Raw genomic sequence first — 15,850 nt, 5'->3', positions numbered from 1 at the left:
GAATCTGGGCCCTTAAGTACTGAAACACAGGCTTCATTTGGGTCTGTAAGTCCATAATTTTGTCTGGCATGCCTGAATTTCTCACCATAATGCTTTCCCTACCACAGGGGTACAAATTGTTCCCAGGGTTTACATCAGAGTAAAACTTCACAACCTACCTGCACATTGAGTAAAAGTCAGCCCTTGTAGCACACAATGAACAAGCTTGAGCACTTAGTAAAAATAAGTATAAATTATAGTGCTGTAAAGCTATTCAAATGCACAGCAAATGCACAGCAAATTTTGCAATGGATAATCTCTTGGTCAGTACAAACACCCACACACAGCCTCAGACCAGTCTTAGCCTGGTCTGTGCCTACTCACCGAGTAAAATGACCAATTTACTGTTCCACAGAATGAGAAGGACCATGATTATGGTCCTTTAGAGGTCATAAACACTTAGAGGTCCAATCTGTTGAATATTCCAGCCCTAGCAGGCTTCCTTCTGGCACATACCATATCTCTTGTTCCCTGGAAAAAAACATACAGGAGAGAAAAAACAATCTTTATATTAAGAAAAGTGGAAGCCTGTTCTCCTGTCCTATACCTTTAAAATTCTCTCTGTTGTATAAAAGAAAAAACAGAGTAAATAGAGAGGAGCACCTTATCTTCAATTGAATTTTCCCTGAAGGACCCAAGTCCCAGGCAGGTCTGGAGAAATTGGAAGCATCATTGCCTGTAGGTGTTTTCTAAACACAAGGTATAAATTTATCAGAGTATTCCCTCTTTTCTACATACTAACTTTCATCTTTATTCTAAATGTATCATTCTTCACCACTTCACAAGGAAGCAGGAGAAAAAATGGATGAGACTTCTTTGTATTACAAGCCCATGTTTCGGTAGTAAAATTATTTTATAAATTTCACAAAATTCTTAATATAAAAAATGAATGTAAGGCTGGCGATAGAGGATCTGGTTTGGGGGCTTTAACTCATTTAAATGATCCATTTCTCTTTGAGATAATTCCAAAAGTACTTCAGTGGAAGCTCATCGCAGAGCAACAGGGCACCTCATCAAAAGGTTTAAAAAGAAAAGACGAGGGGAAAAATCTTCAATAGAGCCTGTGTCCTTTTATCCTTGATTTACCGAGCATATCAGTTACCCCCCTTTGTTAAGAGCTCTTTTCATTTCTAGGTATAAAATAAATTCAGCCATTTTATCAAGATGTTCTTGTTACCAGCCACCAGTATAAATTTTACTTGCTGTAGGTGGGGGAGAGGTTTCCTGGCACAGCAGTTGTCCAATTAACTGGAGTATCACAGGCAACAGGAATGGTTTGCAGGGTCTGGTTTCATGAATTACCCGGGTGCAGGGGGAAGATGCATTTTCTCCTCTCTGGTTTCCCATTTGTGTCCATGACCCAGCATCTCAAACCCACAGAGAAGGGCGAGGAGCAGAGGCAGAGGTGACGAGGAGAGGCCCCCTCTCTGTGCAGGTGGGTCTGAGCGTGGCCTGCAGCTGGCAGGGCATGAATTATTAATTGATAATAAAAGTAAAACAAGTTGTCTTAGAAGTTGTGGAGCTACAAGAGCCTTGTTTGCTACAAGAGCCTCTCCTGCCCAGCTGCAGTAAGGCTGTCAGGCCTCCTTTGATGCTTTACCTGGCCAAGAACCCTCAGGTGGGCTCAGGGACCTCAGACTCACTTAATCCCCTGACTGCATAACCAGGTTCAAAGTACCATGGACCACATTCCCTGAAAAAGAAAAGGGTTTTGCCTGAGCAAAAGTTGAATATTAAGTCAAGACATAGAAGAAACTGATTCCCATTCTCCCAGCCTTTGAACTCTTTCATGGTTATTGTTTTTTTTCCTTTGTTTCAGTTATCCAAAAGTTCCTAGCAGAGTTAATTTTAAGGAGTTTGGGAGTATCCCACTGTAGCCCTGAGTAATTCCTCAGCCACCCCTGAAGTAAAGAGACATAGACAGGGGAAGGACCAAGCCAGCAGGACTGTCCTGTGATCCCAGAAGCAGCTCAAAAGGGGAAGTCCCTGCTCGGATACCGAGAGCACTGAGATGCAGCTGAAGAGTCCCCAAAGAGACCTGGCAGATTCAGAGTGTTCTGAGCAGGTTTGAGAGGCTCTTTTTGTCAAAGCCAGCAAGAAGGAAATGCAGTCTCTTTGATAACAGATATCAGTGTCAGTTTTAGGTCTGGAGGTGATATGAAAGGCAGAGATATGGGAAATTCAGCTGAAGTAACCTTAAAAATTTGAAGATGTAGCTGTGCCGTGGGAAACCATGATGGAAGTCAAAAATTATATTCATCTGGTATTTAAAAAGTGAATAAAGATAAAAATCAGTTGGCCAGAACAACAAAACCAGGCCCCTTACACTAACTATGGCTGCATCCCATAACCCTCTTTCCTGGTTTTGGTCTCTGAGGAATGCACTCTCCTTTGAATTTGCATTTTCTGGTATCTTCTAGATAGAGATAAGTCTGAAAGCTCAGCTGATTGTTTTTTAAAGCTTACAACTTACTTCACAAGTGGATGTGGAACAGGAAATGGATCTCAAGCAGGCAACAAAACCTCTCTGTTCCACACAGCCCAAGAGTGAGCTGGGAAAATGTTTTTTGAATGAAGGAACTGACACTTTCCCATTGGACAGAAGTTTTCCTGTCATCTGGGCTGCAAGTTTGAAGGTGTGAGTTTACAAACAGAAATCAAAACATCTCACACACAATGTTTTGGTACATTTTCCACATAAATAGATCTGATCACAGATCATTTGCACTTACCAAGATTTTTGCATCGTCCCAGAGCAGATGAAAACTGCCTCTGAAGCACATCTTGATGTCCCTTTTCACTGATGACATCTGAATTTTCTTACTCACTTCTCAGTGCATACAAAAGAACATATTTGTGTGTGTGCAATGGCTGTGCTTTGATTTTTTTGCAGTCCACTTGGGCTAATAACAGACTACAAAATGTTTCATCCCAAAACTACTCGGTGTGATCAGTACAGACTGAGAATGATCTTCCCTTGGCTGTGCAGTGCCCTGCATGGAATGACTTGGTCTCAGTCCAGCTCCCTGTGGATCCGTGTGTACATCACAATCCCCATTTCCATCAGCAGCCACCAGCAAATTTGCTGGCACATTGAGCCTTTTTACCATTTTCCCTTCACAAACCATTGCTTCAGGTCAAGCCTGGTGACGTGGCTGTGTGATCCATCTCAAGGTCCCTGTAGGGCTTTTTCTGGGGACAAAGAGCACAGGTACTGAGAGCTTTTGGAGCAGCACCCCTCACGAGCCACCCAGCTTGTCCTGCACCTTTCCCAAATGGCAGGTGAAGTAGGAAACTCAGTCCAGCTGTGAGGTGACACTGCCACACGTTGTTCAAGGAGCAATGGACACCACCTCAGTGCAAGGGAGCTGGATGTGGGCTAAGCCAGGATTTCAGTAACTACAGACAAATGTGTTCTCCTGGCTCTGCTGAATTACAGGAGGAGATAATCTCCATTCCTGTGCCAACAGGGAAGATCATTATGGGGAGGCCACCTGTGTATTCCAGGCTTTCAGACCAAGCCGTTCCCCTATTGATTTTGATATCAGTGTTTTATATCAGTTTTATAGAGGTTTTCATATCAGTGCTGTCAGTCAGGACTGCTGCTGTTCTCCCCTGAGCTCCTCTGGACCAATTAGGGATTTCTGTGGGAGCCACAGCACTCTGGAGCCTGCAGTGCCCTGTGCCCTCCCAGAGCCTGCAGTGCCCTGTGCCCTCCCAGAGCCTGCAATGCCCCTGTGCCCTCCCAGAGCCTGCAGTGCCCTGTGCTCTCCCAGAGCCTGCAGTGCCCTTTGCCCTCCCAGAGCCTGCAGTGCCCTGTGCTCTGCCAGAGCCTGCAGTGCCCTGTGCCCTCCCAGAGCCTGCAGTGCCCTGTGCCCTCCCAGAGCCTGCAGTGCCCTGTCAGCACTGGGCTGCAGGGGCAGGAACAAAGGCTCTGCTCCCGCCTCAGGGCATTTGGGGGATGCTTTAGAGCAGGTGAGCTGTTGTACCGCAGTGTTTAACAAGGTCACTGAATGCACAGGACACAGTGGCTCCCGCTCAGCTGTGCAAACTGCAGCCCTTTCTTTGAATTCAGTGGAACTTCTCAGAGCCTTTTATGAGCTATTCAATTTCATTTTTCTCTGCTCACTCTCTTGTCAATGCACAAGCTCCAGAAATTGTCTGTGACAGCTCAAATTCTGCTTTGCCAGCCCAAGTTTACCTGAACACAACTGCTGCCTTCAGTGGGATTGTCCCAGGTACACAAGAAGGGGGTTTGCCTCAGTGTCTGCCTCCACTAATGAGAAGGTATTCACTCACACACAGAGTTTATAATTTGATAAGAACTCTGAGCCAGTCCCAGGTCTTCTCTTTCTTCTTGTATTTACTTTTACTGGGCTCTGCTGTAGTTTTATTTACCCGAATAACTCCAGAGTTTTCCTAAGTGGGTCCAAAGGAACCAACTTGGTACAGAAAGCCTGAAAGCCTCTGCCTTTGTTGCTAGTTGACATATTTCATGTGTTTTATCCTTAATTGGCAATGTGGCTGTGTCAAATTGCATTTCTCTTCCTGTAGCCTCATTCAGAGCCAGTGGAGCTCAATATTCTGCTCAGACTGAGATATTTGATCTGAATTTTGCAGAGGGATGAACTGCTTGCCAATAGCAGTGCCTCCTTTCATCTGTTAGGCTTCCAAATGTATATATCTTTATCCACACTATCTATGGTTCTGTGCATGAAAGTGCTGGTAGCTGACTCTCCTGGTGGCTCAAATTGCAAACTGCCTTCATTAAAACCTCCTAAGGACAGGATTTAAGTTATAGGTTAGTTTTGCATTTTATTTTCTGTGCGACTGTAGTGTCAAAGACTATGTCTTTCACAATCAGACATGTAGAAATGACAAATCCTGATTTTGTTTTCTTATGCCAAAGAGCAACTGCAATTTTACCAGATCTCAAACTTTTGCCATAGGGTTTTGATTTAGCAATCTGTGAGAGTTTGAAGGGGATCTCTCTTATCTGCCTGTGTGTGGTCACCTGGTTATTTACCAGCTTTTCAGAATGACATCACAAAACCCATTAGCTTAGACTTGACATCTTTTCCTTTTTACATGCTGTTTTTTGGTGTTGATCCTCTCAGCTGTGGATCCTGCAGCTCAGCACCAAGGTCCATCACAGCTGTTTGCAGCAGCAGCCCTGTTCCTTTGTGTTTTCCATCCAGATTGCTACTTCCATGGCCCCAGTGCTCATAGCAAGGGGCCAGTGGAGAATTCCTGCTGTTTCCAGCACTTTTAGCTCCTCCTGGACTCAGTCCTTTGGGGTGTGACACGAGGTCAGGTGTGCACTCATGGACTGGTTTGAAGCTGTGCTTGGACACTGTCCTTAATTGCACAATACAGCTGTGGGAGAAGTCTAAAAGAAAGTTTGCAAATAATGCAAAAATATTTGGATTGTCAAGGCAGTAGCAAATTTGGGGAAGGATTCCTGTTCCTGAATGACTGGGTATGTTGAAATTCAGTATTTAACAATGTAGAGTAATAGATGATTGGAAAATAATGTTAAGTAAATATACAAAAAATGAGTTCTAATTTAATTCCTGCTATTCAGGGAAAGAGATCAGGCAATCACTGTGGGTAGTTTTCTGAAAAACTCAACCCCTCAATGAGTCTGAAAAACTCAAACGAATCCAGAGCGCCTGACAGAATAGTTAGAGTGATCAGGATGAGAATAAAACAGGATGGAAAAGGCATTTTTTTGGTATTGTGTAAATCCATAATATATCCAAGTCTCAAATTACTGCACCCAGCTCGGCTGATTCCTGCTCACAAAGGATAGAATGGAAATGGTGACAAAGATCATCCTTTCCATGGAACGGTTTCTATAGAGAGTCACTCGATGAGCGGAACTCGGCTCCGAAAACAGATGGCTGAGGAGGGACACGATAGAGATCTGTGGAGCTGGGGATGGTGCACAGAACAGGAACAAGGAATGGTTATTTACTATTTCTAATAACCCAGGAACAAGGGCCAACCAATTAAATGATTGCACAGCAGGTTAAAAACAAAGAGAGTGCTTTTCACAGAATGCGTAATTAAGTTGTGAAATGGCTCCCATAAAATGGGAATAACGGTGGGATGATTTTGCTTAGAGAAGGGGTCACTGAGGGTAGGGATGTGAGAGGTCTCTCACTCCACGGGGGAAGGGGAAGAAGGAATGCATTCTTGCTGCTTATGACAGTATAAGAAGTTTCCCAATTAAAAATCAGGCAGTGGGTTTGAAGCAAGCAGATAAAGATGTTTCTTCTCCTTGTATTTATAATTAAACTGTGGATCTTCTTGCTAGAAAACATCATAGAGGCTGAAGGTATAAATGATGCCCTTTATTTCCTGTTTTAGCTGATATCCTTTTTGCAGGACTGTTCAGACTTGACAGCCAGAACCCACATTTGTTATTGCAAAAAAGTCAGGTGGCCACAGCTGTTTTACAAGGTGGATCTTGGACTGTGACACTCAGGCTGTGTGGATAGACCAGAAACCATCCCAAATTTCCAGGCAAAGGTATTTCCATTAAATAGCTGGGGCAGAATCGACAGGCAGCTCTGGACTCCCACTTTGAAGGTCACTGCCTGGCACTGACATGCTAATCTGTATTTCCAAAAGGCTCCTGTTAGCCCCTGATCTGCTCTGCCCAAATCTGGGGAAGGAAATGATGGAGCTGCACACAATGTGTCAAAATCTTTCCTTTGCCACAGTGGTAACCCCGATTTTGATGCTTTCATTTTAAAAAAGGCCAGAAACCAGGGGGTTTTTAATCTTTACCAGTGTATTCGAGGACTGGGGTTTGGTATTTTGATATTTAGCCACTTTCCACCCCCAGTCTGAACACGAGTAACTTGTTGGGCACATCATGGAGATGTGCCAGAGATGCACTTCTCACGGATGCAAATAACTCCCACTAACTTGAAATAATGCACAGGATGACTGGGCCATTTTGCTTTTGAGGATATTTAATTGTGATCTGGCCATGTATTTTGGAGCATTTTAAACCAGCAGCTGATCAAAGCTGCTTGTAGTGAGAGCAATGATCCCCACAGATGTTTGACTCTTTACAGCTTCCCCAGAGTTAAGTTTAAAATATGCTGAGAGTTTACTCCCTGCCTCACCTGTATAAATCTGCAGTGGCCTTATTCCAGGTTTAAATTGCTTTAACTAGAGAGGACCTGGTTTCCCAGCTGGCCCCACATTAGACATGAGAAATCCCTCTGGTACAGACATGATTTACCTGCCTTGATAATCTACCTGGTTTACCCAGTCTAAATCCAATTCCCTGAGTTTGGAGAGGTCTCTCCTGGATAAACGTGTTTTGTGATATTCTATTAGGTGAAAAGTGCTGACTGCATAAAAAAATATTCTTGTTCAGAGGTTGATGATCATCTTTTGTACTCTCCTCACTACTTTCCTTCTGAATACATTTAATTATATGATGCTGTATTCATTGCCTTGCTGACACTAAAGGGCTCTGCAGTTAAGCCTAAATACTAAACCAGGCAGATATTCAAGTGTTGTAAAGTCAGTCTAGATTTTTTTTGTTGCCAGCAAGTGCTGCCCTGATTTACAGGAACAGGGAGGGAGGGTGAGATTTCTTGCCTGCTTTCTTTATTGAATTCTCTTTCCATTTTTTAATAACCATGTTTAGGTAACTGGTACTGTAGGAATGGATTTTTTAATTGCAGATAACTGACTGGTATTGGGCATAGTTTTAGTGCAAACTAGAAAACTGTTCCCTGGTGGTGAGGGGATTATAATGCTTGCTGACAGAAATCCAGCCCAGGTTTGCTGGCTTTTAGTATGCAAAATCCAATTTTTTTAATGAAGGTTTTATTTGTGTTTGTTTTCACTGGATTTCATGGAGGGGAAAAAGCCCTCCCAAAGCCAGGATTTGCTGCTTTTATTCATCAGTTTTACTGTGCCAGGGCATTGTTCCTTTTGGCTGGATGGAGCACATTGGAGCCAAGCTGCTGGAGGGCAGGAGAGTGGTGAGATTCTGTGCACCCTCCCCTGGAAAAGATGAATTTCCAGTGGAGTCCCAGTGTGAGAGGACCCTGAGCCAACAGGCAGTGCCTGACTCCTGAGATGCACAGATCCTTGCATCCTCCACAAAAATCCCTCACAGCTGGGATTTGCTGGGCTGGAAACCATGAGCCCTGTCCAGTTAATTCCAGTTTTCACATGCACAGTGCCCAGACTGGAGGGCTGCACAAGTTCTCCCATCTTGAGGTGTTCAAATTATTCCCCAGGCAGCCAAATCCTATCTAAAGGCTCTCCTAAGCTGTGACAAATGATTCCCAAGGTGCCTGGGCAGTGGGTTGGGAAAGGTCCCTTCTGGGGGGATGGATGGATAATTGTTGCTCTGAAACCCATTCTAGCCCAGGGACCAAAGAGTGAGTACTCGTTGGGTTTTGTTTGGGTTTTTTTTTTTTTTAAATAAAAGTAACCCAAATATACTGTTAGTGCATGTCAGATCAATTCTGAGGCTGTGCAGTGGGAAACAGAACAAACCAGGCAGGAGTGAGAGGTTCTGGGGACTGAGAGGCCAGAAATGAGAACAAATGGTCGTGGATCTTCTGTGGCCTTAATGGGGGAGTAATGTGAGTTATGCCTGTAACAGGCCACAGCAAATATATTTGGGTTCATAAAAAAGGAATCCATGGAATTTAACCAGATTTTGTACAGTTTGGAAAATAACAACTACAGTTACTTTGTGGTAACTTTTACTCCCCTCTCACTCAGAGCTCAGAGCTTTGCTAGCAAAGACTATGATCAGTAAAGTAAAATTAAATTGTATCTAATAAAGTACTGTAGGTCCTTAAAATTGGCATTATTTATAATATTTTGCTTACTCTCTCTTTATAACAAATGAAGTTTCCATTTTGTTTGTATGCATGTTCTGCTGAATACTTCTGATCCATCATCAAATTTAAGAATTAGTATCAGGCTGAGTAATTCTGGACTTGGCATTTACTGTGAAATTTACTGTATGAATTAGCATATTAGCACAAATTCAGAGGTGAAATAAAATGCTGACATCCATTTGTAAAGGTTTGTAAATCCCTGTAAGGTTATAGGAAGCCAAGGGGAAGTTCTGCTCATTCCCAAAGGGATCCGTGCTTGGCATCTCCGTGTTTAGCTGAGAGAACTGCAGTGTCACGGGGGTGCAGACTGGGGAAAGCTTTGCAGATGGCTCTTGGGGGGGTTGATGATTTCATGAAAGACTCTGGCATTCAGGCTGCCAATGGTTCTGTCTTTGGATGAGTCATGAGCTGTAAAGTCACTTTTTTAAGGGTAGGAAAACTCTTTCCCATCCTTTCTGCCTTCCCCTGTCTTTCCCGTGAAAAGGGCACAGGGAAAAGGAGATTGAATAAGATCACTGGTGGTTTCATTTTGTCCTTTTAGATGTGTATCAAACCCCAGCACAGCTCCATCACATCGTGTTACGAGGTGGGCAAAGGAACTTTTGTCAGTGCTCAGTCACAGCAATCACCTGCACACGGAACACTTGGCACAGGAGCCTTCCCCAAGGTTTTGCTGCATTTTTTCATTAGCACCAATAATAGCCTCTGCAGGGAGTAATTAGTGACACCCAGAGGGGAGAGGAATTCTGCCAGAGGACATCATTATGTCTGGAAAACTAAAGATGCTGTGTAGTAAGGTCATGAATAAATTGTTCGAGTCCAGGGTGGAGGACAAGCCCGGTGCAAGTACAAAGTTTCCCCCTGCTGCTGATGCGCTGATGAAGAGCACAGCAATTTCCACTGAACACCATTAAGGAAATTAGTTTGTTCTGACAGTTTGTGTTGCTGGATACCATATGTTTACCTTGAGGGAATGTTTGTGGAGAACCACTTTGGGTTAATTGTAAATGTCACAATTAAATAAGTAAATATAGAGGAGTGTGTCTGTGATCTGCATCAGTGCACAGACACCATGTCCCAGCACACCGGTGTCCCACGTGCTGTGTGTACACAGAAATGTACATTTGTAGGTGCTAAATCCATACTGATCAGCTTATCTGGACACACAGGCCTCAGGTACAAACAGCAGCAGCACTTGGCCTCCCTGATCTGCGGATCAGCACACACAGGGACCTCTGCACCGTGCCCTCCTTTCCACTCAGTGCTCTGGGCACCGAGCGTGGAGCATCCCTGGGCTGCTGCCAGGGGCTGCACCTCTGATTCACCTGCCCAGCCTGGCGAGGAGGGGGCGAGATGGGGTGTTAGAAATCTCTGATTAGCTGGAGTCCCACTGCAGATTACCAAAGGTTGCAATATTTTTCCTTTCAGCGCTGTCAGTCGCCCCCAGTAACCTGTGGGAGTTGAGGAATTTCAGCACCTCGGCAGATTAAGCCTCCAGAGCAAAGCTGTCACCCAGGCCTTTGTCATGCAAACTTGAGGCCAGGTTCAATAACATCCTGTTCCTCTTCTGCATTGCGGAAGCCTTGAAAATTGATTTTCTGTTTTGCCACTGAGTTCAGTGGAACCAGACTTCAGCCCTCCAAGGGAATTGTATTCCTGTAGATTGCAGCTACTTCTGAAATCTTAATTTCACATCCTTAAATAGCAAACTTTGTGACAGACCAGGTGTGGGTGCAAACTTTGCTGGATGTTGTTGACTGTTGCTGGGATATTAACTCTCTTTATGGGTTATTAACTCTCTTTATGGTCTGGGATACCTTTTCTTTTTCCCCTTTCAAAATGCATTTCACAGACTTGAAGTCCTAATCCAAAATGCACAGGATAAATACAAATTTGTGTATTGATCACCAGAAAAGGATTTTTAAGGGAGTTGATCACTGCTTGTAGCAGGAATGCATCTTTAAAAGAAACAAGAACTGTAACCTGTTAGGGTAACATTAATCCAGGGAAAACAGTTTCTGAAGCAGCCAGAGCTTGTTAACACAGCCAACACCTAAGGCAGCATTGTGTCTTTAAGCTCTGCTAATATTGAACAATAATAATTTTGGTGGAGGAAAATCTTCCCCTCTCCCTGAACTGAAACAAGACAGATTATTGACTGCCATCTAGAAAGATGGATGCTGCAGCCCTCAGAGTCTATTAATATTTGATGCTGATGGATGTGAGCTGGCAGCCTGAGTTATTAATGGAGTTTGGTTCCTTGGACCTTACCCTCAATCCATGGGGGAGAATTAACCATAATGGGAACTGGATGCCCAAAGCTCTCAGGGTGCTGGGAAGGGCTGTCAGTTCCAGCAAAAATGGGTGTTTCTGAAGTGTTTACAGGCATGGAGAGTCATAGGTGGGGCTGCTTAGGTCACTGCCACCATCCATTCTGATTTCAAGGGGACTTTTAGGAATTGTAGCTTCCCTCCTCTATCTTTGCCATTTTGGGGTGCTCCCCTCGGGTCTGGATTTCAAACAAGAAGAGGCTCAGTGGTAATTTCTGAGCAGAGTGAGGTGTGGGACACCCTGTCCTTGGTGGCACTGAGGTGGCCTCTCCCAGGCTGGGGTGATGCAGAGCAGAGAGCAGGAACGTGCTGCTCCACACAGAGCAGGGCATTTCCCACAGCTGGCCCTGACCCCACATTCCCTAAAGAATTTTTCCATTGTTTATGTTAAAGTCAGATTTGACCCCTAAAATTAGAAATAATCCAGTGGAGAGATTTGGGGGTATATTTTGATAAGCTGGCCCTTGTAAGTGAAAATATTGAAACTGAAACACCTGTGAAAGTTTGTGATGTCCATATGGGTCATTCTGATTTGGAACATAGAGATGGAAAATACCAAGTTATTTATAGCTCAATTTCCTAATATAGCTTTAACATTTCCAGGGGTATATGTTTGATTGAATTAGCTGCTCCTTCCTAGCATGGATACCACATCCAGGCATTGCTCTATCCTCATTAACCTCCCAATCTTACTAGAAAAAAAAAGAATAATCAAGATAAGGAGCACAGCTGTTGATTAATTTTACTAAATAGGTTAGAAATATAAAGTACCATACTGCAAGAGTGAAGATTCAATGCACACAATTTGAAATCAGGTTATTAGAATATCTAACTCATTAACAGCTGGATGCATACACTGCAGCATTATCCACTCGGGCAGGTGGTGAGAGGCAGGTGGAATTTACATATCTTTAACAGTACCTGAATGCATTTCATTTCAGAGGTCATTCTCCCAAATCAAGTTCAAAATGTTAATAACAAGGTGTGCATTTATAATTAATAAAATCTTAGAACCACTGCTATAGTTCAAGTGCATTTTCCTCTTATGTAATTAAGAAGTTAAGTGTATTTGGCAGTTGTCACTCAGAGAGCTCTGAAGGTCTCACTTGTCAAACCTGGGGATAGAAATCTCATTAAAGCAAGTATTTTTTTTTTCAGTTAAGGTTTGTTTGCAAAGTACGTGAGTGGATGGTGGGCAGCCAGAATGCCCAGCTCTGTCAGTCCATAAAGCCAAGTACATTAAATAAATGCCAGCACTCAAAGGCTTGGAGTAAACAGCCTGATGTTCAGCTTGTGAGAATCACAGAACCTTTAAGGGTGGAAAAGGCCTCTAAGACCACCAAGTCCAACCATCAACCAGCACCACCACTGTGTTCACCACTAAATCAAGTGACACATCCATGTGTTTTTTTAAGATTTCAGGAATGGTGATTGCACCACTTCCCTGGGCAGCCTGTTCCAATGCTGGACAGCCCTTCCTGTGAAGGAATTTTCTCTAATATCCAATCTAAACCTCCCTTGGTGCAACTTGAGGCCTTATTGTCCTGTCACTTGTTACCTGAGAGAAGAGACTGACACCCACCTCATTGCAACCCTTTTTCAGGGGGTTGTGCCCCTTTTCTTTGGGATAATCCAAAGTGATTACAGAAAACCAGTGAATCCAGCCCAGCTGTGCCTGGCCAGGGAGCACTGCCCCCAACACCAGCTGCTCCATGGTCACAGAACTTCAGCTGAGACACTGGAAATCCTCCTGCTGCCTCCAGCCCTGGCCCAGATGGTGTTTTAGAGGTGTCAGGATGTGGGGATGTGGTTTTGGGGTGATTGATGGTTGGACTGGATGATCTTCAGTCTCTCCTATCCCTGATGATTCTGTGGTTCTGTGGTTGGTTAATGTGACTCCCCAAGGGGTATTTTAACTCCACATCACTCTGCTCCCCTTTCCATTTCAAAGGAATTTTTTTTCCTTCTGGATCACTAGTTCAAATCCAGATAAGGTCAGTTGTCATAGAAATTATTAGCAGTACCAGCAGTTCTGTGTAGTACATGAAATGAGTTGGGAGTTTCATTCACACAGGATAAGGGTTCCTAAGTGGCACTAATTGGCTGTCTAATTGTCACACACAGGAGAAAGGCAGAGGATTGATTAGGCGTGGAGGCTGAATGCCCCTCTGCCAGCCCTGGTTCCTGGAGCTCATTCCATAGGCATGCTGGCAGGGTAATGAGGGGCAGCCTGCTTGGATTTGCTGGCTGTCAAGGCAGCATCTTTTCCTGCCAGGCCTTTGCAGGGGCACTTGTTTTACTCCACCAAGGTCAAAGATAGCATCTTTTACAAGCAGTGCCTTCACTCAAAAATCAGAGACTTGCAGGATTTACTTGTGAGCGGTGTGTTTTAACTGTTTCCTTTCCTTCCCCCTGAAACAAAGTTTTTCTGAAGGGTCTAAAATAGGATGAGTCATGCTGGTGTGAGGCAGAACTGCTCCAGCAAAGCAGATGGGGGTTTATGGTGCTCAGAAATCTGTTCATATTTCCTTGTGCTGTCTGGGTGTCTGCTGTGTGATATACAGGCTCCTGGAGGTACTTGTCACAGCATAGGGAAGCTGACATGGTGCACATTTCACTCCTGATAAATGGATCCTCCTATCAAACAGTGAAGCCTCTCACCTGCAAAAATACATTTTGACCAATATCTTTTCCCCTGAGCTATGGCACAGGACACACCATGCAACAGAGTTACTTTTTATCTTGTAGTAGGTTCACTTTCCCTGGCAAAGAACTAAATTATTTAAGTTTGACTCACTGTAGTAGTAAATTTAGGAGCTAATTTGCAATGTGAAAGTCAGGATTACACACAGAGGAAAAGGAAGCCAAAATACCTTGTATATGTTAATGTGTAGACCCAGCTCAGGGACTCAGTAAGTTTACTAAGGCTTAAACCTCAATTAGTGAGGTTAAACCACAATTGCTTTAAACCTTATTGTGCTCACATTTTAATTCCCTTGTTGTATCAGATGAACAGTATTAGTAAGAACTGTGTCTATCCTTTCAACCACACAAGCTGATCAGTGCATACAGCACACCAGAATGTAGTGTTAGAGCATTCTGTATTTCTATAAAATATAAGTATTTATGCTCCTTTCCCTCCCTTTGCCCACACCTGGAGCAGAAATAGGACAGAGCCCACGTTTCTGTTCTGCTGTGTGCCTCCTGTCTCTGACATACACATCACTCCTGGTCTGCCTTCTTCCTAAAGTCACAATCTCATGCAAATTAATTGAAAACAAATGCAGGTACCAGCTACACATCAAAAAGGTCTGATGCACCTGCCATGTCGTTTTCCTCTCTGCCAACCTGTGGAAGAGGAGCATGTACGAGATCCTTTTGGTTTTTAACAGCCCTATTCTTAGAATATATTTTCCAAGAACCGCAGAGCAATCTCTGCACGGTTTCAGACTGTATATTTTGTGATTAGTGCTTCGTAAGTGATGTTTTGCTTAATGATCTAACATCTGCTCTAGGAGGTTTGTTTTTGTAACTTCCCCACCTCCTGCTGAATGAATGCCAGAAACTTGTCCCTTTCCTCCAAGTCAATCAAAGCACTAATTGCATCATAATCATGGGAAGCAGCGGTGACTGCTCGAGTGCTGAAGACTCAGCAATCAACTCACAACGCTCTGCTCGCTGTTCAGAGAGAGAAAGCTTCCCTGGGCCGAGCTGGGAGTTTCCTGCATGCCAAATTTCTTCAGCTGACTGACTTTTCTGGGTTGCAGGGAGATGACTGCACCATTCCCTGCATGGCAGGGACCTACGGAACCAATTGCTCGTCGGTCTGTAACTGCAAGAACGACGGCACTTGTTCCCCTGTGGACGGGCTGTGCTACTGCAAAGAAGGTAAACAAAAATCACATTTAACAGCTCCCTGCCACCCGTGCCTGTCCCCTTTGAAAGTGGCACAGCTGTGCAGTCAGGAACTTCACTATTTTCTTATCCTCCCAGGTATCCCAGCTCAACAGGGGCTGGACTGCAAGTCAGTCTCTGCCCTGAAGAGGGGCCAGACTTCCTTGCTCTGCTGCAGAAACACGTCCCAGAAGTGGGTGTGGGGGCAGAAGCACTGCTCCTCTCCAGGGGAAATGCAGAGCAATCCTCTGGCTGCTGGGTTTTTAGGCCTTTGCTGCCCTGTCTCTCCCAGACTCCAAAGCCACTGGGAGGGAATTTCCTGCCTCTGTGTCCTGTAGCCCCTGGCACTGGGCTGTGCCTGGCCTTGGTCATCCCCACCAGCCCTGACCTGACTCCTCCCTGCCTGTATCCACCTTGGGCTGGTCTCATTCCTGCTGCCCTGGGCTCCTGGCTCATCCCAGCTGCCAGCCCTGCCCTTGGGCACTGTGGAGTGGTCCCTGGCTCTCTGCCAATGCTGCCATTCTCAGCTGCCACCCTCCTGTACCTTCACATGGTGACACCCCAGCTTTGTGCAGGTGTCCTCTGTCTCCTGAGATAGCACAGGGTTGAGGATGTGGCTCTCATTTATTTGGGGAAATTAGAAGTCTTGCCTGCTCCAAGGTGACTGACATCTTTTCTTCCCTCACATGTCCAGAATTC

General features: G+C 44.5%; 1 protein-coding gene across 2 annotated transcripts in view; it reads left to right on the top strand.

Annotated features, from left to right (window-relative positions):
* Positions 1 to 15,850, top strand: part of MEGF11 (multiple EGF like domains 11) — a 194,554-nt gene that overhangs the window by 127,383 nt on the left and 51,321 nt on the right. For both annotated transcript variants that reach the window (XM_059858705.1, XM_059858704.1), the window contains exon 9: positions 15,025 to 15,145. In XM_059858705.1, coding sequence (XP_059714688.1) covers positions 15,025 to 15,145 — 121 coding nt within the window. The remainder of the gene's footprint in view (positions 1 to 15,024; positions 15,146 to 15,850) is intronic.

Source organism: Haemorhous mexicanus, chromosome 13 (assembly GCF_027477595.1).
Source record: "Haemorhous mexicanus isolate bHaeMex1 chromosome 13, bHaeMex1.pri, whole genome shotgun sequence".
Lineage (NCBI taxonomy): Eukaryota > Metazoa > Chordata > Aves > Passeriformes > Fringillidae > Haemorhous > Haemorhous mexicanus.
Note: the sequence above shows the minus strand (reverse complement) of the source record. Positions and strands in the feature narration are given on the sequence as shown.